This window comes from Ambystoma mexicanum, chromosome 3q, assembly GCF_040938575.1.
Source record: "Ambystoma mexicanum isolate Mex_15411 chromosome 3q, UKY_AmexF1_1, whole genome shotgun sequence".
Taxonomy (NCBI): Eukaryota; Metazoa; Chordata; class Amphibia; order Caudata; family Ambystomatidae; genus Ambystoma; species Ambystoma mexicanum.
Window position 1 is genome coordinate 753,889,876 of NC_090926.1, and position 22,121 is coordinate 753,911,996.

General features: G+C 44.2%; 1 protein-coding gene across 2 annotated transcripts in view; it reads left to right on the forward strand.

The window, feature by feature from the left end:
• MRPL38 (mitochondrial ribosomal protein L38) overlaps positions 1-20,384 on the forward strand; it is a 220,218-nt gene extending 199,834 nt beyond the window's left edge. The window contains exons 8-9 of one of the 2 annotated variants that reach the window (XM_069654736.1): positions 16,772-16,908; positions 17,861-20,384. In XM_069654736.1, the coding sequence (XP_069510837.1) occupies positions 16,772-16,908; positions 17,861-17,997 (274 nt within the window). In that variant the 3' untranslated portion in view covers positions 17,998-20,384. The remainder of the gene's footprint in view (positions 1-16,771; positions 16,909-17,860) is intronic. The other variant, XM_069654737.1, reaches the window with a different exon arrangement.
• Positions 20,385-22,121: the final 1,737 nt, after the last annotated feature.

A 22,121-nucleotide genomic window follows, 5' to 3' on the forward strand; every position in this document is an offset into this window, starting at 1 on the left:
CAGGACCAGCCATTATGTTAGCTATCCCAGACAATTACACTCTTATGCACATGGATAGCACCACGTCTAGAGGTGGCGGCCTGGCTATAATTGTCAAAAACAACCTAACCCGACTGTCCTCACCCTATAAAACCAATTCCTGCGAATCCCTCACAGCTAAACTCACCATTGCCAACAATCAAACCATCATTATCCACCTGATTTATCGACCACCAGGCCCCATAGGCTCCTTTGAGGAAGATCTCACGAACCTATTTTCTGACAATTTAAAAAACTCCACTCAAAGCCTCATCCTAGGCGACTTCAACCTTGGATTCAATGACCCACGTGACCCCAATGCCATACAAATTAACAACACCCTGGAGGAACTAGGATTCTCCCAAAAGATCACAGATCCCACACATATCAAAGGAAGGACCCTCGATTGGATTGCCGAACATAACTGCCCAACTACTATCACCTCTATAATGCCTCAGCTATGGTTCAACCACTACATGGTATCCCTTACCTTAGAAGCCACCACACCTATGAACAGTACCCTAGCCCCCACTGCACCTACTAGAAACAAAAAAAATATTACCCCGAAAATCTTATCCCCCTCATTCTCCCCACCTTAAATTCCATTTCAGATCAGTCTGACCCAGCCTCCATGGTAGTAAAACACAATGAAGTGATGCTCGCCTCTCAGGACACTATCGCACCACTGAAAATTGGGAAGAGCAAACCCCGCCAACACCAAAATACCTGGTTCACACCCTTACTGAAAGACATCAGACAAAAGAAACGCCTAAGCGAAAAAACCTGGCGATCAGACCCCTCAGACACCACCAAAAACAACCTGAAGAAATTAGCCACCCTCTACAAAAAAGAAATCATCTTGGTGAAACAAACCTCCTACAACACCCGTATCACTCAAGCCAAATCCAACACAAAAGAATTGTTCGCCATCCTGAAGGAAGTAGAATCCCCCACCCAAGCGCCCGACTCCTGCCTCAAGGACAAGAACTGGTGCACAGGCATACAAAATGCCCTTGCCAACAAAATAACAAAGCTTCAGGCGAAGATCAACAACAAAAAAGCATCCATAACTACCCCAAACACTGTTAACATAGGCCCCCCCTCCAAGGCTACCACTAACCCATTACCGACTCTGAAACCTATGGACACCCCCCCCCTTCTACTTTCGCAAAGTCTCCACCAAAGAAGTCGAGAAAGTCATCCTCACCCTCAAACCCTCTAATTGCCAGGGCGACCCATGTCCAGCCCAAATTATAAAAGACGCCGGCCGTGAACTCTCACATTTCATTACTAAACTTATAAATGCCTCTTTCACATCAGGTACCATACCCAGCAACCTGAAACATTCCTGGGTCCTCCTCCTCCTCCTCCTCAAAAAGCAAACCTTGGACCCCTCCATCCCAACCAATTACCGCCCCATAACCACTGTGCTGTTCCTACTGAAAATCCTAGACAAAGTAGCTTACCAACAAATTCAGCACCACCTGGAACTAAACCACCTCCTAGGAGTTCGACAGTCCGGCTTCAGACCACAGCATGGCACCGAGACTGCACTCCTAGACCTTAAGGCACAAATAGACACACTAAGAGATAAAGGCACGACTTCACTCTTACTACTCCTGGACCTCTCTGCCGCATTCGATCTGGTAGACCATACAATACTATGCAATCATCTGGTCACGGCAGCCTGCTTCTCCCAGGAAGCAGTCGCATGGATCCAGTCTTTCTTAGATAACAGGTCAATGCGAGTCCTCTATCCTCTAGCAGCTGCTGACCCCGCACCCATTACTTGCGGCGTACCCCAAGGATCCTGCGTATCTCCCACCCTCTATAATATCTTCACAGAGCTCCTTTTCGATGATCTAGACCGTCTTGGTATCACCTACACCAACTATGCAGACGATACACAGATACTCATCCCGTTGACGGGAGATTATGACAAGAATTTGGCCTTTGTGAATAGAGTCTTCCTCATCATCCAGGCATGGATGGCCGCCCACGGTCTATGCCTGAATGATGACAAAACCGAACTCCTCATTCTAGGCACTTCTTCCAACATCAAAAAACTGGGCCCCAACTATGACTTCTTCATAATTGACAATAACATCATTACTGTAGCCAAAGTAGTTAAAACCCTCCGTTTTTATATAGACTCCACGCTTACCTTTGGTAAACAAGTGAATTCCATGGTTTCAGCCACCTCCTACACCTGCAAGCTAATTAGAGCAGCCAAGCCCTTCCTCTCACCTAATAATTGCGTCATTCTGGCAAGGGCATTAAGCCTGTCGAAACTAGATTACTGCAACGCCCTCTACATAGGCAGTAATAAATACATCACCTCCAAAATTTAGACACTTCAAAATAATGCCCTGAGAGCAGCCCTAAACTTCCCTAAAAATGCCCACATATCAGACCTTAGGAGATCTACCAACTGGCTTTCCACTTAAGACAAAATCCTCCTCAAAACAGCCTCCCTTACACACAAATGCCTCAACCATGCAGCCCCGCAATACCTTATAGATAGATTCACCAGACAAACAGCATCTTGCCCCTTACGAAAAGCTAACTCTAACCTTTTGTTAGTATCCAGATTCAAACTTACTAAATCTGGCGGGAGTAGCTTCGCTGTTAAAGCGGCACAACTGTGGAACTCTCTTCCAACTTCTCTAAGGGAAGATCTCCCTTACCAGCAATTCAGATCCAATCTGATCCAATGGCTAAAAGATCATAATGCCTAACTTCGCCCTACTGTCATTTGGGATCTCATGTATAATTTGTATATTTGCTCTGCTCTATTTATCTGTCACATCTGCATTCTTGTTAACGCACTGATTTTTTGACACTACATGTCTACAGCATTGTAACCGTAGCTGTACCCCTGTTTATTTGTAACATGTAACCTAAGTTAAACAACCCTCTTTCTGCCTTTGCGCCCGAATACCCTTGGGTCTGGTGCGCAATATAAATAAACAAACAAACAAACATAGATGTTATTTAGCTAGTTCCTGAGTAAAGAGTCATGTTTTGTGATGTTTACGGAAAGCCCATTAGGAACTTTCGGATCTCAATGTTGCTGGTAGTTTGTTCCACTGTTTGGCAGCCACCACTGGGAAGCTACTTCCACTGGCCTGACATTTGAATCGTGGTGTGGCAAGGAAGTGCGTCTAGGCTGAAAGTATGGAGTGATTGGATGTGAATTTATCTGAGATATTTCGGTGCTTGCTTGTGTATACATTTGTGTGTCAAGGCAAGTGTTTTAAATTGGATGCGCTGAAGGATAGGTAGCCAATGTGTGTTCCTTCTGGTCGCTGAAATGTAAGATTCTTTTAGGTATGTTTAAGGCTGCTCTTAATGCGTTGTTTTGGATCACTTGAAGTTTGTTGATATTCTGGACTGTAGTGCCCGCATACAAAGCGTTGCAATAACCTAATCTAGTTAATATGAGGGCTCTAACTAGGATATAACAGCTGCCGGTTGACAAGAATGGTCTACAGGCAGTAATGAGCTTAGATGTGTAAGCTGCAGCAGTTGCGTTGACTTGTCGAGTTAAGGTTAAGGATGAGTCAAAGTATACCTTGATAATGTTGCCATCTATGTTGAATGATTCGTGATTCGAAAGAGTTTGATAGTTTGTTGAGTCAGTGCTGGGAACCTATGAGGAGGAGTTTTGTCTTATCGTTAAGGCATAACCCATGTAGGGCCATCCTGGCTTGGCTGGTTTGATAGATTTTATTCAGCGATTCAGAATCAGTGTCATGGTAGCCGGTGATGGGTATGAGGATTTGGGTGTCATCTGCATAATTAGTGTGTAAGTGACACCCAATTCGTCAAGTTGATCAAATGGAGGCTTCGTATATGTATAAAGTTGGGGTGGCGCAGGAGCCTTGGGGTACTCTGCAAGTAACCTGGGCAGGTGCAGCTGCTGAGAGCAGTGAGAAAACCCATGATTCTATCGTAAGGAATGATTTTATCCAATGGATTGCTTTAGGTGAGAAGTGGGCTGCTGAGGCTAGGTGGTTGCATAATATATTGTGATTGACTAGTTCGAATGCTGCAGAGAGATCTAATAAGAGGAGGAGCGCTAGGTTACCATTGTCTTTTAGCTCATCCATTTGTATTTTACGGTCAAGTAGAGCTGTTTCTGTCCCATGTCTTGGGCGGAAGCCAGACCGTCGAGTGCCCAGAAGATTGTTGGTTTCCAAAAGGTTTTGAATCTGGAGGTAAGCTGCTCTATCCAGAATTTCTAAGAGAAGGGTACTGGGGTTATAGGTCTGTAATTAATCTGTGTATTGCGGTATAGATTCGTTTTTATTTATTTTTTATTTATTTAAGAGTGGGAGGACCCAGGCATCTTTAAGATTGGATGGTCCAGAGCTGCTTTCCAGGGATGCATTAATTAATCTAGTGATGTAGAGGGTCAGTTCAGATGTGCAGTCTTTGATCAGTGAGGCCCGGCAGATGTCGCCCTGAGATCTTGACGGTTTGAGGCTGGAGATGATTTATTTCAGTTTCTCTGTTTGAGATTGGTGAAAATTCGAATAGCATGTCTGCTTTGTAAGTGATGAGGCAAGGTGTCGGTTGAGCAGGTTTGAGACAGATTTTTTTTGGTTTCAATTTTGGTTCGCAGGACAGTGATTTTGTTTTAGGGCTTTTTGAATACCAGAACACCAGCTCTCCTCTTTGATATAACTATCTTGCAGTGTAACTGGGGAACTCAAGTTCTCTCAAGATGACGAAGAGTTCTTTGGATTCTGATTTAGCGTTTGGATTCTCTTACTGTACGTTGTGCTTTTAGTGTGAAGGATTGCCTGTTTGTAGTTTTTTGAGGCTTTTGTTCTGTAGCGTTGGAACTTTTTTCCAATTGGATTCAGCCGCTCTTTTCGTATTGCGAAGGGCTTTCAGGTTGGGTGTGTACTAGGTGTTGAGGTGGACAAATGTAGCTCTGCGTAGGGTAAGAGGCGCTACATTGTCAATAGCTGTTTGGAGAGTTAGATTATAGAGGTTCACTAAATCTCTCTGGTCTTTAGTTTGCAGGTCGTGGAGTACTGTGATGGGGTGGAGCAAGGGGAGGATATTGGCTGTGATACTACGTACATTTCTAGATAGTGCAGCGGGAGCTTGAGGTGGAATGGGGTCCACTCCTGCGTTCTTGTCTATGTTGAATGTGATTATATGATGGTCCGACCAGGGGCAGCGGGAGTTAGAAGTGATGTTAGTGTTATAGTTGAGGGCCAATAGCCAGTCGTGGGTGTGGCCTTTGGTGTGGGTGGGGTTGTGTATGCGTTGGGAGTATGTTAATGCTGATATGGTGTTGGCTAGGGCCACGGCGTGGTTGTCTTTGGGGTCATGGAAGCCCAGATTGAAGTCTCCGAGAAGTAGGGTGTGGGTGCTGGTCTTGGTATTGGTGGAGAGGAGTTGAGCTATGTCGTCCTCGTATGCGTTGGTGTTTTTTTATTTGTCGTTCTAGCATGCCCAGATATAGGTTATTGACGTAGTCTACTCTGGACCTGACGAGAGCGATGACGGTGAGTGTTTTGTTGGCGAATGATAGGATCCTTTTTACTGCTTGCAGGAAAAAGCATTTCTTGTTTAGAGCGTTTACTTGTGGCTCTAGAGTAAGTTCCTTGTCCATCGGGACTCGCAGGTGTTTTGTTTGTTTGTTTGTTTATTTATAATGTGCGCCTCACCCGGAGGTATCTGGCCGCGCAGTACAAGGAAATGCAGATTCATAGTTACACATGAAAAAAATATAGTTGGTAATACAGGTAATGGTGATGCACATTAGGATACAATGGATAGGAGTACAGTGGTGTTTGAAGCGACACAGGACTATAGATAACAATATTTTCACTCTAAGACAATAGTTGAGCAGACAATGTCAAGGTATACAGTTAGTCGGTCTGGAGAATTTAACTGAGTGTTGTACATGGTTCAGGTTAAGGATGGCTGACATGGGCTAGTATGGCTCATCATTGTCGATAAGCCAGCTTTTCATATCTCCTGAATATCTTAATGTGGTAGGTAGTGAGTTCCAGAGTTGGGTGGCCATCAGTGGGAAGCTAGTGTTGCCTGCTTTTTTAAGTTTGTACCTAGGCACTTGTAGGCAGGTTGAATTAGATGATCTGGTGGGTCGGGCACAATGGTATCTTGTGAATTTATCAGTAAGATATTGTGGGGCTGAGTTATTGAGGCATTTAAAGGTCAGGGAAGCTGTTTTCAGCTGTATTCTTCCCTTGATGGATAACCAATTATTGTCACGTCTAATAGCAAAGATGTGTTGTCTGCGAGGTAGGCTCAGTGCAGTTCTGAGTGCATTATTCTGCAAGGTCTGAAGTTTCTTGATGATGTATTAGCACCTAGGTATAATGCATTGCAGTAATAGATTTTAGATAATGCTAGGGCTCTAGTCAAGGTGATGCAGCTTTTTGTGGAAAGAAAGCGTGACATCCAGATGGTCCAGTTGATCAAATAATGGTTTGGTGAACACATTATACATGGTAGGTGATGCACACGATCCTTGTGGGACCCCACAGGATATCGGAATAGGGTCAACTGCTGCCGATATGGAGAAGACTCTCATAGACCTATTATTTAAGAAGGAGTTTATCCATGCTGTTGCTTCTGTAGAAAAGTGGGCCGCTGTGGAAAGATGCTTACACAGTACCTTGTGATCAACCAGGTCAAAGGCGGCGGACAAATCCAACAGAAGCAAGAGGGCGTCCATCTGGATCTTTTAGGTCTATCAGGGCTGTTTCTGTGCCGTGCTGGGGCCTGAAGCCAGATTGACGGAGGGCAAGTAGTTTATTGGTCTCCAGGTAGTTTTGTATTTGATTATATGCTGCTTTGTCAATCTTTAATAAGAAGGGGACATTTGTAATTGGTCTAAAATTGGTGGTTATGCGCGGGTCCAGTCCAGGTTTTTTTTAGCAGTGGGGGAGCACCCAGGAATTTTTCAGGTTGGTGGGGACGGTACATGTCCGGAAGGAGGCATTGATTAACAAGGTGATAAAGAGAGCGAGAATACTGGCTGCTTCCTTTATAACCATCGCTGGCAGGCATCGCCTTGGCAGTTGGAAGGTTTGAGCGAAGCTATTATTTTTTGTACTTCTTGGGGAGATATTGAGGAGAATTTGAATCGTTGAGTTGGTTTAGGGAGAGTCGAACTTTGTTTCTGAAAATTCTCTGGAGGAGTCACGTTGAGTTTTTTTTATCAGCAATTTTGTTTTGGAGCATCTTGATTTTATTTGCAAGGGCATCTTGAATTTTAGTGTACCATTTGTGGTCCTTGATGCAATTATCTGAGGGAGGGGTGGGAGATTCCAGTTCTCTTAGGATAGTAAAAAAGTTCTCTGTTACTCGAGCTAGCTTTATCTATCCTGTCGTTATAGGTATTGTTTTGCCAGGAGAATTTCTTCTTTGTAGTTGGCAGTGATTTTTAGAAGGTTGTCTTTGTTGGCTATGGAAGGATTGTTTTTCCAAGTAGTTTGGCATTTCTTTTTTCATTTCTTAAGTCTTTTAAGTTTAGGGGTAAACCATGAATTCAAGTGGGCACTGGGTTTACTTTTGCGCATTTTTAACAGTGCAATAGAGTCTAAGGCTGTGGTAATGGTTTTGTTATAGAGCTCCACTAGGTCTGCTGGGTCAGAGGAGGTGGGTATCGGTTTCAGCAGAGGTTGGAGAAAAGGTTTGGGATTCTCTACCGTTGTTTCTTGTTTCTGGTAGGAATGGAAGGAGCAGAAGTATTTTTCCTGGTGGGGAGTAGGCAGTCTTGCAGAGTGAATGATAGTAGAGAGTGGTCGATCCAGGATAGTGGTTCGATCGAAGTAATGGTCCACTACCCAATCTAGGATTCTTCCTTTATTATGTGTGGGTCGGAGGGCTCTTTGAGTGAATCCTAATTCGGACAAAGAGTTGGGATGCGGATTGATCAGTGTGGTCGTCAAATCCTAAATTGAAGTCGCCCTGTAGGAGGATTTGCAAGGAGGGCTTAGTGTTGGAGGAGAGTAATGTGCAAACTTCTTCTTCAAAGGAGCCTAAGGGTCCTGGGGTTCTATAGATTAGATGCATTGTTATAGTCCTCAGAGGTGAAGGGGAGTTTCACTGTCAGTAGTTCGTATGACATAGTTGGGTCGTGATGTGTGAGTCTAAGTCCTAATGTGGCTTTAGCGATAAAGGCAATACCACCTCCTTTAGTGCATTCTCTGTCCGATCTGAGGACCGTGTAGTTGTCTGAGGTAGCAATGAGGAGAGACGGGCCTGCTGCTGCGTGTAGCCAGGTCTCAGTGATTGCAAGGAAATCCAATTTTATTTTGTCAATAATCAGATCAGCAATGTCAGCTGCGTGGGCTACTAAGGATCTTGCATTAATTAAGGCACCACGAATAGCACTGGGGCTATTATTGTGGGTTGGAGGGTTAGGCAGGTTTGGTGACGGTTTGGGTTTTTTAGGAGCCTTCAGGTTTTTAGTTGATAGTTTCTTTAGTTGTTGTAGGGGACTGTTTCTAGTAGAGGAGACTGGAGGTAGTTTATAGGTTTTCTCTAGTCTGGAGCCAAGCCTGGCATTCCTTGCTGTGGTTGGGCATGGGCAATGGAGGATAGGTAGTCTGTTAGGTGGTACTGGGTAGCTGTCGGGAGTGCTAGGGCTAGAGTATTGGTCGGCGTCTGATAATAGAATGTGCTCATTGGAGACCTTCAAAGCTTGTGGTTGTGGAGAGCCCTTTTTTGGTGGGGTTAAGTGTGATATTTTCAGAGGTGGTAGGAAAGGTGTGGGTTTGATCCTGTTGGTGAGTGTCATGGAGGAAGGACCCAGCCATCGTCTTGGGTAAGCTCAGGCATGGTGGTGAGGTATTTGGGCATGTGGCTAAGTGATCTGGCACTCGCCCTATGTAAATTGGTTTGTGTAATGGTACATATAAAGAGGGTAATGGTAAGCAGTTTCACCCAAGGTAGGGTATATTGTAGGATCACAGTAAGTTGGTACAAGTGGCTTGCTTTGGTTACTTTAGACTGACAGGTCGAAGGACAGAGGTAAAATATGAAGCACGATAGGTGATATGTGCTTAGATTAACTGTATGCCCTTAGGTCTTGGAACAGTCTAACAACATGCAATGCAATCGATACCATGAATAGGATAGTTAGGTCGCGCAGATATGATTAAATGAGATTGGCCATGGGTCCAGGTTATGTTATAAGATACAGGTAAGAAAACAATTCAATTTTCGGGTTATGTAGCAATAGGAGAGCAGGTGCAGGCCATTTGAGAGACCTAATTGCGTGCAATGGACAGTGTGCCCCTGAGGATGTGCTCTGCTTGAAGCAGCCGAGTATAATGTCAGAAGTAGTAGTAAACAGCAGGTTGCTTCCGGGATATATCTATGTGGTAACTTAACGATGGATCACACAACAGTGAGGCAGCAATTTCGAGACACTGAAGGCTCAGAGGTTGAAGGTCCAACTAGCAATTCACAACAGAGTACGCTGAATTTGGAATTGACAGTATACATTCCATAAATTAATACTATTCGCCTGGTATTTTAAGAGGCATTCATGAGAATTTTAGGATATGAAGATGAGACAGTTCATACATTATAGACGCAGGAGTGTGGTGTAGTTGGCCAGGGTGCGGACCATCGCCAGTGAAGCACAAGTTGGGTTGCTAGAGAGTTGACGAGAACAGCACTATGCGCTGTAAGCTAAAGTGAACAAATATGTGCGGCGTCGATAATGGCAGGTCTGGACACTTGGCAAAGGTTTTGTAAGTGTCCTTATGAAATTTAAGCTCAGGTCCTTCGTCCGGCGTTATGTGGGTAGGCAGTACACTGAATAGAGCTTACCCTATGGAAGGCAGGGTTGCGTGGCTCTGTAATATTGTCACGAGCGTCCTACGGCCTCGATCGGCCCGTACAGGCACAGACAGGCGGGTGCCTTTATATGGAGGTACTATAACCAGAAAGTCCGTACTGCTGTGAATACAATTCTCAATAGGTTCCATTTGGATTGTTTCTCTAGGCGTACCACTACGGTATCACACATTTTTTTAACAAAGGGTTCTCTGAAAGCAATCAGGGCAGCCTCAAATTTGTGAAAACATTCTTTAGGTATTTATTTCACAAGGAAAAAAAAGGGAAAACAAGAATAGTTTATCAACAGTAAAAGACATAATACAAAAAACAAATAAATGTGATGACCTATAAATTCAAAATTAGTGAAAATCGAACTGCAATAGAAAATCAAATATCAATTTCTTAGAACAAAAGAAAAAATACTGGAGGAAACTAGACACAGACTGCCAATAGTGGAAAGTGGCCTAATTATAAGCCCACATACTTGATTTTGTGGCTTAGTGAAGGGCCACTATGGAGTTTATTTTCATAAAAGAATGGCAGAGTCTGAATTCGTTCTGTTTCCTGTATTTCATTGACCGGTCTGCCTTTATATGGAAGGCCTTTGAGGGAGGGCCGGCTTGCACCTTCCGGCGAGCTAGGCCCGAGATGTAGCAGCGTTGGCCCTATCGGCTTCATGATGGTTGCTAGGTGACATGTCAACAACCAATAGCGGCGGCCATTTCGAGTGCACCACATGTCTGTACACTGCACTGCGGCACAGTGGGATGGAAAGGGACGCCAATCATTTTCAAAATAGTCTGGAGGGCGGAGGTTCTTGCAGCCGATGGGCGAGCAATGATGCCGGGCAGGTGGGCATTTAGATCTGCTTACCCTGTATCTGCGACGATCCGAATGCTGAAAATGCAGATTTCTCCTGCAGCGCTAAGTGGGCTGGGCTCCTGCCCACCCTGGAATGAGGAGTGATGGCACTCGATGATGGGGCTGGGGTTGTATCAAGTTCTGTTGACCAGTGCTTGTCTCCTCCGTTTTTAGTTGAGTTTGGGGTAGTTGGAGTTCATCCAGTTGTAGATTTCATGCAGGCAGTTCTCTAATGTTGTGTTTTTTTCTTGTGTGTCTTCTATTTTGTAGACTATTTGTGTGACGTCAACGTAGTTGTAAGGCCATGTAAGGCCGTGTCTTCTAATGAACTTCATTAGTTGAGGCAGGTAGATGTTTAATAATAGTGGGGGAGAAGGATTATCCTTATGGTACTCCGCGTGAGGATTCTCTTGGGTTGGATTTGAAAGGTTTGATCCATGTTGTTTCTGTTCTGTTTTTTAGAAAGGATCTTTTGTCCGAGTCTGCGTTTGCCTTTAGAGCATCCCAGATTGAGAGAAGTGCTGTTTCTGTTCCTCTCATTGGTCTAAAGCCTACTTGTGCCTGGTCCAATAGGCGGTGCTCTTCTATGAATTCTTGGGTTGTTCTATAAATGCATGTTGCCAGCAATTCAGCTGGGTACGGGATGTTGGAGGTCTAATTGGAAAGGTCCTCAACGTTTCCTGCTGTATCCTATCCTTGAGCTTGATCTTTGCTGATTTGAAGGATTGTGGCACTTTCGCTGTTGAGATTGATTGGTTGAAGATGTTTCTGTAGTAGTCCATGGGTGTTTCTTGGGAAGGATTGATTTGTATATGTTTGTGGGGCAGGGATTTGTGGGGGAACTGCTTTTGTTGCTTTTGTTTACCAGTTTCATGAATGTCTCCACTGATATTTGGGGGAAGCTTCGGAGTTGGTTTGGGCATTCCTCGTACGAGTGAATGGGTTACATATTGCGGTCGTATGGTCTGTTGCATGGTCATGATTTTGTTTTTGAAATGGTCTGCAAGGTCATTGCATAGTTTTGTCAATGGTATTGGAGTGTTGTTGCAGCCAGGTGGGTTTTTATTTAGTTTATAATTTTTTCAAGAGTTCTTATTGGGTGTTTGGTGCTTTGAAGATTCTGTTGTCGTAGTATTTCCTTTTTTGCTTTTTGTATGAGCGGGTATGTTGTTGGAATTTGAATTTCTTTTCACAGTCGTTTTTGATCCTCCATTGTAGTTCCAAGTTTTCGGTAGTTCCATTTATGGCGCCGAGTAGTGGAGTAAACCATTTTGCCGTTGCTCTTTTGCGTGATGGGGTAAAAGGTTTTTCTTTGGCGATCTCGTGTATTGTTGTCGTGATCCAGTTGTGAAGTAGTTCTAATTTTTTTGTCCAGGTCAACTATGTCAACTTCGTCCATAGTTGTTGCTTATGGTTTGCTGATTTCCAGTAGTTCAGTTAAGTTGCAGTTTTTGATGGTTCTCCAGTTTCTTTTCATGATGATCAGTGGCTTGTCCTGTTGCTTGATTATTGTTGTGGCCAGTGTGATTACGAAGGGAATGATGAGGTGTTTGCTCCAGAGGATCTGAATTGGTGGCGCTGTGGTAATGAGTTTTTTTTTTTTTGTTGGCGAAGATTGCGTCTAGTTTATGTCCTGCCACGTGGGTTGCTCCTTTGACTAGTTGATGTAAGTTGTTTTTGATAATTGACTGGCTATAGATTTTTGGTGTGGTTGTGGTTTCTTCATCAAACCAGATGTTGAGGTCACTGAGGATAATCAGATGATTGTGCTCGATGGCTAGGTTGGTGATTGCTTCCATGAAGGCATCTACGAAGGTTGCATCGTAAGTTGGTGGTATGTATACCAGTATGAATTTCAGGTTTGTTCTTGGGTTTGTTGATGGGCGAAAGATTAGAGATTCACAGTTATCGATGTTTAATGTGTCTTCCAGTTTAATTTCCAGGTGTTCCTTGTGGATTATTGAAGAAGAGAGATAAATGGGCGGACCCTCTTTTTTTATAAGGGGGCTTGACTCAAGAGGGTGAGAGGTTTAGTAAGAGAGATGAGTCATAGCTACCCTAACCAAAAGCGTGACAAAGGGTCACCAGGACAATGTTAAATGTATTGCCATTTAAAACAATACATTAAATATACAATGTTTGTCACTCTGCCTACTAACTCACAAAGATGCAGATCTAAATGTGCTTATTAATGCATACCTTCAGCGCCACGGCGCAGTTTGTAAAACTGTTTTCCCCTGTTAGTGTAAATTAAAAAACCCTTTTTTGCTATTCCTGCATACTTAGGTGTTTTGTTGTCTATTTGAGCTAGCAGTTCTCTAGCTCCCTTGTGGATTGTTGCCAGTCCACCACGATTTTTGTTTTTTATGTTTGCTTGGACGCACTTGAAGTTATCAGTCAGGCAGTTTTTGAAAGGGACCTTGTAGTTGTCATCTAGCCATGTTTCAGTTACGAATAGGATGTCGATACCTCCGTAATATAGGTCGTAGATTTCGGTGGCATGTTTGGACATTGACCTTGCATTGATTAGATTGCAGTGGATCTTTTAGGTGTGGTTCAGTTTAGTTGTTCCCTGTTTGATTTGTGGGTGTTTAATTGGAGTGCTTTTGTGTTGACGCCGGTTGGTTGAGGTTCCGTGGAGGCTGCTTTGCCGTAAATTGGTCTCTTAGATAGTTGGGTTGTTGACTTCTACTGCTTTATCATCTCCTATGGTTTTATGTGTATATCGGTAGTGCCTTTGTGATATATGGAGTAAGGGGATTGGTATCATCCCATTCACTCCTTGGGTCCTCCCATCTTTTTTTCCATTGTTCGTGGGAATACTTTGCTTGTCTGGAGATGTCAATGTCGTTTAAGTATCTAGGTTCTGTGGTTGTTGCGAAGTATGGTGTAAGGTATAAGGATTTTTCTCTTACAATGTTTGTTCTGCTGGTTTTGTTATTTGTCGGGTTTTCTTCTATATTTAGGGCAGCTTCTACTGGAGGCGGTTGACTTTGTGTATCCGTATTAGTTGTTCCATGTTGCTGCTCTCTTAGGCACCGTCCAGTTCTGCGGCGGGGCATTTTGGTCTTCAGTGGTAGGAGTTGGTCTGGGTATTGAGTTTACAAGACTCAATTAAGGCAGGCACTGATAGAATACCCAGAGGTATGAGGTGACAGGATAGTGGGGAGCCTAGGTTTCACAGGTGCTTTACAATGAGATATTACTCTTAGCTTTAGGATATCAGAGGGTGGGAGAGTGATCTAGGTTTTGCCGAATGCCAAGCAATAATTAAACCCCTCGATTCCTGACTCCGTCGAAAGGAGAAAGGCCTAGGCTTCACAGAACGGCAGGCAGTAATAAAAACACCTAGATTTGAGACACCTAAATAACGGGAGAGAGGGCTAGGTTTCATGGAATGGCAGGCAGTAATTAAAGCACTTAGATTTGAGTCACCTAGACAACGGGACAAAGGCCTACTCTTTACAGAATGGCAGGCAGTAACTAAGACACCTAGATTTGGGAAACCTGGATAAAGGGAGAAAGGGTCTAACACAGGGTGACAACAGTAAATGCAATAATAACCTCTAGATATGTGACACCTATGCAATAGTAGCACCTAGATCGAGGGAGAGGGGGCCTAATAAGGGGGGACATCAGTGAATACAATAGCAGTAGGAACAGTAACAAAGGCTGGTAATAATCAAAGACTGTTTTAAATTCCTAAACAGTGCTAATTGGCACAGTTGAGCCAATTCTGATAGACCGCTATCTGTCTCAGGCAGGTAGTCTGGGACAGTCAGGGTAGATGTGAGAGGCTGCTATCTGGCACATGTGGCTGGGCTACAATCTACTGAACCCAATGTTTGACTTAGGGCTATCTGAGAACAATATATCTCTGGTTTGGATAGTCTATTTTAGAGCAATATATGGCTAAGAGGCACAGGCTAACTAGATGCAGAATATGGCTATTGTGGGTAAACTACATAAGGCACTATTTGGCTAAGGGTTGAATCTTACTGTGATGGGACTCAACAGGTGGGGTTAGAATGACTTTCGATGAGTTTGGACAATTTACAGAGGAGCATCAATTGCTGGTCTCCTGCCTCGTCGTTCGCTGCTGGCTGACAGCTGCAGGCATCACAGAACACACGCCGGAGGCTCCAGCTTTCCCTTCATTGCTGCCTCCCACTGGAACTCCCTATCACCTCACCTCAGAGGAATAACATCCCACCTAGCCTTCCGCAAAGCAATGAAGACCATGCTGTTCTTATGAACCTGCCCTCACCCTCTGACTGGGTGATCACTGTCCGCTCACTGCTTCCATAAATAACTCATGTAACTAAAAGAAAGTACTGCACTGTCTGCTCTTAACTGCTACGCCTATTGTAACCAGTAGCAATCTCTGTACCATGTAAATAATACATTTCCTTGGACCAGCGCCTTGATGCTCCCGGGCTGCTAGTGTGCTTTATAAATTTAAAAAATAAATAAATACAGGCTAACATGGGCAAACACGGGCTGGAGCAGCTTCTTTGGGAGCTGCCTTGCGGGTCCTTAGCCGAAGGGGCTGCACGGGCAGTGGACTGCCCTAAGGGGTGTGGTTAATAGCCTGCCTCCTGGAGGGAGACAGCCAATCGCGGACAAGGGGCAGGGGAGAGGACACACGGGTGCGTGGGAGAAATGGAAAGTCCAGAAGGCAAGTGGAAATGGCTGCCAGGAGCAAGGCAGAGACTGGCCTGACTATTCTAACCAATTACAAGGGGGGGAGAGGCGGGGACTGGGCGAAAGCCAAAGACAAAGGACTACACCCTAGAGACTGCACACTGTAGATGCAGGGCCGCTCAGAAAAACAGGGTAAGAAGCCACAAACACAAGAGAAACCCACCAGAATAGCACACACTGGTCAAAAACGATCTAGAAAAAACTTAAACCCCTCCACAGGAGCACATTAAACATGCCAAAACGGATTTGAATCAATGTACAACTACTCACTGAGCATCAACCAGCCCCTAAGGCTGCTGCCCAAGTGGTTCGATCCTTCGAGATTGCAGTCCAGAAGGCAAGTCTTTCAGGCTACCCACAGCCGCCGCCTCCTCGCTCATATCTGACTGTCCGCTATTCAGTCATGGTAAGACTGAGATCATTGGGACTCCTCCTCCCGCTTTTCCACTTTCGCTCTGGCCGGCCTCCCTTGGCCCTGCACCCGCACCCACCTGCAAGGCAAAAAACTAAGGGGTCATCTTCGACTCCACTCTCTCCTCTCACATTCTGACCTCTCTAAATGAATTATGGCAATCTGGCACAATCAGGCTAAATGCGAAATAAGGATAGCTGACACAGTCGGGCTAAATGGAAGTATAGCTATCTGGCACAATCAGGCTAAATGCGAAATAAGGCTATCTGGCACAATCAGGCTAAATGCGATAGTGGGGAAAAGGCCTACGTTTCAAAGTTGCAAAGTGCAGCAGTTAATCAGAGCACAGGCATATTAGTATTTCTTTGAGAGATGTCTAAACTTCAACTATGGATGTAATTAGAGCAGAGTGTTATGCCTAGTACAGAACTGGTGATTATCAATGAGAAATAATAATTTTACTGTAAAGGATATAGCCTAATGTGAATGGCTGGGGTAAGACTGTTCTTGTTGTTTGATGCTGTCCTCTCTTTGGATATGAGAGTTGATATTTAGGTGTTGTCACATCAGTGGCTTGCTCACCACTCATGTAAAAGATAAATGGCTTACAAATGTGTGTGGGGCTTTATCAGATGCTCTATCAGATATCCAGTTTTTATATCCTGCTTTTAAGTGCTAGAATAGATGATGTTATCCATTTAGTGGTGTTCCATTTCTTGATCTTGGAAGGATGAAAGGAGAAAGGCTGAGTTGCTTTGCCCGAACGCAAACCGGAGTCTTGAACACAGAGGTCTTGTGGAAAATGCTTTACTCGCTAAGCTATCCAAATCATGTGAGAGTTGGTGTGATTGACTAACAATCCTTTGATATAGTTCAGTCTGCTACTCCTCTAACTGAGCTGATCAACTGTTTTCTTTTGCATTTGTCTTTCAGTCACAGCCTGCGGATGAGGACATTCAAAACGCTAGATTTTTACAGAAAGCACCAAGATGACATGACTCCGGCAGGCCTTGCCTTCTTCCAGTGTCAGTGGGAAGAGTCTGTGACCTACATTTACCACAAGCTGCTGAGTAAGCATCGCTAATTTAGTATTCAAAGGTGGTAATGGGATTAAAAACCAGTACACATGGAAATTGATTATTCGAGAAAGGGGATGCTGGATAAGGAAGCATTCAGATTTGAGGAATCTTAAAAATGATTTGCCTGAGATTTGACTATTGGGGAATAGAGACACTGATTGATCATGCAATTGGAGGACTGGAGAAAGTGCGCAGAGCAAAGCCTGGATTTAGACTAATAGATAATGGGTGTACTGAGCAAGTCTGCATAGGACTGCAACAATTTAGATAGAGGTGCTAAGGTGGCATTGAATCGGATGTATTGATCAAGGGAGTGCCAAGCAAGGAAACATTGGTAGGGTCATAAGTGATTTGTGGAACCTTGAAAGCAATGCCTAACAAGAAACCCTGACTTCAGTCAAGGAGAGAGGCTGGTCGATCATGAAAAAGTGAAGATTGCTTGTTTAAAGCAAAGCTGTTGAGTAAGAATGCATAGTTTGGTAGTAGGAATAAGACAACATTAGGAATTCGAAATGGGGGTGTTAAAGAAGCAAGAAATTACTTTGTAACATTGCCAAAGCAATCACTGACACTCATTCAGGATTTTCATACCAACCAATTTGTCGGAGCCTCTTACTATAAGAGCATCAGTGGCAGTGGTCACATGGCTCACTTGTGAAGGCTTTGGATAAGTTAGGAAAAGTAAAGGTCTCCCTCCACCAGCCTCATCTTAATTTGCGCAAGCTCAATATTATGTATATGGACGGATAATAATCTTACCTTCAAACAGGAAGGGTCTGTATGTTGACCTGATGGAAATGAGGGTGAGAGGTCTGCACTCTACACAATCTGTAGGCACTATGTGTGGGACATGCCTTTTGAAGCCACCTTTTGTTATATATCACTTTGAATCATTTGGAGATTAAATATTTCTTCTGAACATCTTTGTCTTCTCTTCTTACAGATATGAAGGAGCCAATCTTTGAGTTTGAACATCCACCCGAATACCACCCTCCTCAAGTTAAGTATCCTCATGGACAACCACTAAGATACCTTGACAGGTACCGGGACAGCGAGGAGCCCACCTATGGCATCTACTGAGCCCAAGACTGCATCCATAGTGGAAAAACAGCAACTCTTGATGCGATCATACAGGGCTTCTTGTTGAACAAGGTCGACAGGGCAATGGAAAAAGTAGAGGAGAGTCCTGTTGTAGTGGGTGGGATCCTGTGTTTTTTAAGGAAGTGGCAAATGCATTCCTTTTGGACTAAAGGACTTTATCAGGCCATTCACATGATATTAAGGGCCTGCTGACTGCCATTTATGCAGAGTCAAGACTTCTGGGAAAAGTTGAACATAAAAGTAGAAGAGTGTCCTACTGCAAGGGTGAACGTGCTAGCTGCATATGACCAGCCTCCAACTATATTGGCAATTTTACATTGTTATGGATTACTTTTCCGGGCTGTACTGTAACATGGTATGGACAGGTGGAAGGACCCCATCTCTAGTTGAATCAACTGTACTATAGGTCTGCTTTAAGTGAATGTGTACGAATGGGAGGCATGCCAAGCTAAACCAATACTGCTTTTGGATTACTGTGTGTTCCATGTTGTGGTTTCTTTTCTCACACCGAGAATGTGCCTTCCACATAGACACACTAGACCTATTTGCTGCTTCCATATAATGGGATAGGCATGCAGCTTCTTGCCACTCATCCTCCCCTCCATCTTAACCAGGCAGAGTTTTTGTTTCTTTTTTGCACTGATCAAAACAATAAAACATTAACTAGTGAACAGGGATTACAGCTTTTCATGTTATGTGCTGCATGTGGCTTTTTCAGAGGAAAGTGATTCATCTTGATTAATTGCCATGGGAATCCTAATGGCAGGCTTGGTCTTTAACGACATGGAGCGGGTTACGTGGATGCAGAGTATTCCTGATAATACTGTGGAGGTGTCTAAATAAGCGGACACAGTCCGCCCCTGCGGAATAATGTGTTTATATACAATGTGAACAGTGTACTAGAGATCCTGTGCTGCCATGCCTGGAACGGGCTGCCATTCTTGGAAGTCTCCCCTCAAGCCTGGGATAGTTGGCGCTGTAAATATGGAAACTCCCGGAGATGAAACTAGAGCAGAATTTTTACCAAGTTGATATCCTTTTGGATGTGGTGTTCTTGCACTTTTGGCTCTGTTTTTTGGAAATGTAGTTATTTGGAAAGAATTGGAGGCCCTTGTAGACAGGGAGCCTACATCACAATTGTGATGAAGAGCATGTACAAATGACAATCTCAGTATGCAGTAACCAATTCTTTATTGTAGATGCACAATAAGACTAGGGGTGGCCCACCACAAATAATCACATGGGACACAGAACACGTTCCAAGGGGTTTAGTCCAAATTACAGACAGATGGAACGGTTGTGGGTTTCTATGGGAAAGTTTGGCGCTAGGCTGTCCCTCGCTCCCTACTTTCTGCCGGTTTACCCCCTCCATAGCCCAGGCGTCCTTAACAAGGATGTTAGATTCTCACCAATGGGGACACCTATCTGTCCGTCATCTGTCTTACTCTATTGATGTCTCCCTAAGACTGTGGCTATCTGACTCCCTAGGGCCTTCTAGCTTTCACTTATCTACTTACTGCCAAGTCTTGTCGCTTTCCCCTTTACAACATTCGTAAAATTCGGCCCCTCCTAACCTTTCACGCTACTAAACTCTTAATTACCTCCCTCATTTTCTCCAGACTTTTCTACTGTTCCTCCCTTTTCTTTGGACTTCCCTCCTCTCACCTCTTGACTCCATCTCCTCTTCTCTCTAGGCTGGCTCTTTTCACTCTCAGCTCAAATTCAAGTTCCTCTGTCTTGTCTTCAAATCCCTCTGTGGTCTTGCCCCACCTACCTTTCCTCCCTTCTTACTTTCTATACCCCTTCTCGTTCTCTCCGCTCTGCTAATCTTTTCCTACTCTCTCCTCCTCCACCACCCTGTGCCCCCTCCCACTTCCGCTCTTTCCAACTCCTCGCTCCCTTCCACTGGAACCCCCTCCCCATCCACTCTTCTCCCTCCTACCCTTCATTTCGCTCTTCTCTAAAATCCTATCTTTTCCATTCCCCTCCCTAACATCCTTCGCTTCCTCTCCTACTTCTCCCACCGCCTCATGCCTCACCTCTTACTCCTGTACTTCGTTGCCCTCTCCTTCCCCTCTACTCCCTTCTACCCTGCCTCCTGCTCTTATCTAGTCTTATTCTTTCCTCTCTTCTTCCTCACACCTTCTAGCCTCCCCTCTTACTTCTGCTTATACTTCGTCATACCTCCCATTCCCTCACACCTCTGTCCCTCTCCACCCCCTCCTCACCTCAGCAATAATGTAAATTGTTCCTTGTACTGTTTTTTAGTTGTGATTCAATTGCCATTCTATGCTTGTATTTTTTATTTTCATGTAAAGCACTATGGATTAAAAGGCTATATAAATTCAATAAAATACAAATACTTATCTAGTCCCTTTTAATGTTCTAGGGTGTTGGGGATGGTGCCTTCACCCCGTGTCACTCTCCCTTCTTCCACACATGTTCTTACCTGACTGTTCACTACACTGGGTTCCAACGATTTTCTCGTCCCACCACGTCACTATCCCTCCAATGTCTCACTCCGCCTTTCCACCTTCACCCTATCTTACATCTGGTCTTACTCCTGATCTTGCTGTCAGTTACCGCCTTAAGTCTACCACCAATGTTATCTTTTCTTCCCCCTTTCCTCCCACTCAATCTCCTTATCGCTTGCTATTCTTCCATAATAATTTCTTTCTCTCTGCTCCCACCACTACTCGTATTCTCTCACTTACTACTCTACCTCGAATAACTATTCCCACTTCGTTATCAGTGCTACCATTCCACTAACTCTTCTCCCTCTAGTTGTATTCTTCACTACTATCATTACTGCTTCTCTCTCACTGTTACTTTGCTTCTCCCACTACCAACTATCTCTATTCCCAACTACTACTATCTCTGCTACTACTACCACTCTGGTACTCCTACTCTACCTCTACTCCTTACACTCTCACATACAAACACTCCACAGACCCGCTCTCTCCAAAAGCCTCTGCAATCCTGTCACCTTTGCCTACTTTGCTCTCTCAGACGTCCTCCACAGCCTCCTGTTCTCGCCCAACTAACCCACACTGCATCACTCATACATACCACCTACTTAAATACCCCATCCCCTCCTAGGATTGGTCCACTTACCTTATCCAATCACCTACCTGGCTCAAGGGGTGTCTCATGGGAAGGGATTGAGGAGGCTTCTACTGACGGTGCCTGCACAATGCCTTTCCTGGCTTCCCCGACACCACAGCCGGGACAAGTGCCCTCTGCAAAATGATGCAGTACAGCTTGCTAAATGAGTAGCTGATCCTATCTGTCCACTATGATATGAACTAGCTGGATAGCAAGTGGCACCGGGCCCTCTGATAATAAGTCCACTTAAGACGCTTTGCCCTAGAAACATTTCCAAGAAAGCAAAAAGATGTTTGGATACGCATTGTGTTTTTAAGTGGTATGAATTGTTAGTGTACTTCAAAGTTCTGTCAACATCACAACTACAGCATCTTCTTTGCAAGTAGCTCTGCCAAGTATAACTAACTACAGAGAAGCATTCTAACTAAGGGTTTTTTGAGGTCTCTGACAGAGCTCTTGAAAATACATGCGACTCTAGTGCCAACCAGATGCTCAGTGAAGCAGAATGGGTGTATCTGGGTGAAAGCTTTCTTACAGTGGGAGCCATTTTGTAGGTGTTAAGGCAACTGTCTACACTGGCGAGAGATCTGTTGAATGATGCTTTCAAAACTATGATTTGTTTCTATACTCTTGATTTAATTTTAAATCACTTTTGCGCTGCATTATGTGTTTCAGTAATCAAAGTTATTTTTTATGTGAGACATCATGGAGTCCTTACATGTGTTATCCTTGGCAGCTGACCTGTGCAGAGAAGGTAAAACGTGCATACAAAGATTGGAAGGAGCTTGACGTTCACTGAACGGCCTACAGATCTCCTCACAATGGATAACAATGATCCCAAGGGATGCAGTTAAATTGTGACACACAGTCCTTCCACCCCCATGCTTTATTGATGTGGGCAACTAATGAGGCGGCAGTTTCAGTAATGAGACATCCTTGCCTCGTCTGAGCTGTGCCAGCTCTCCCAAACCTTGCATTTCAGCGCTGTAGAAAAAGTG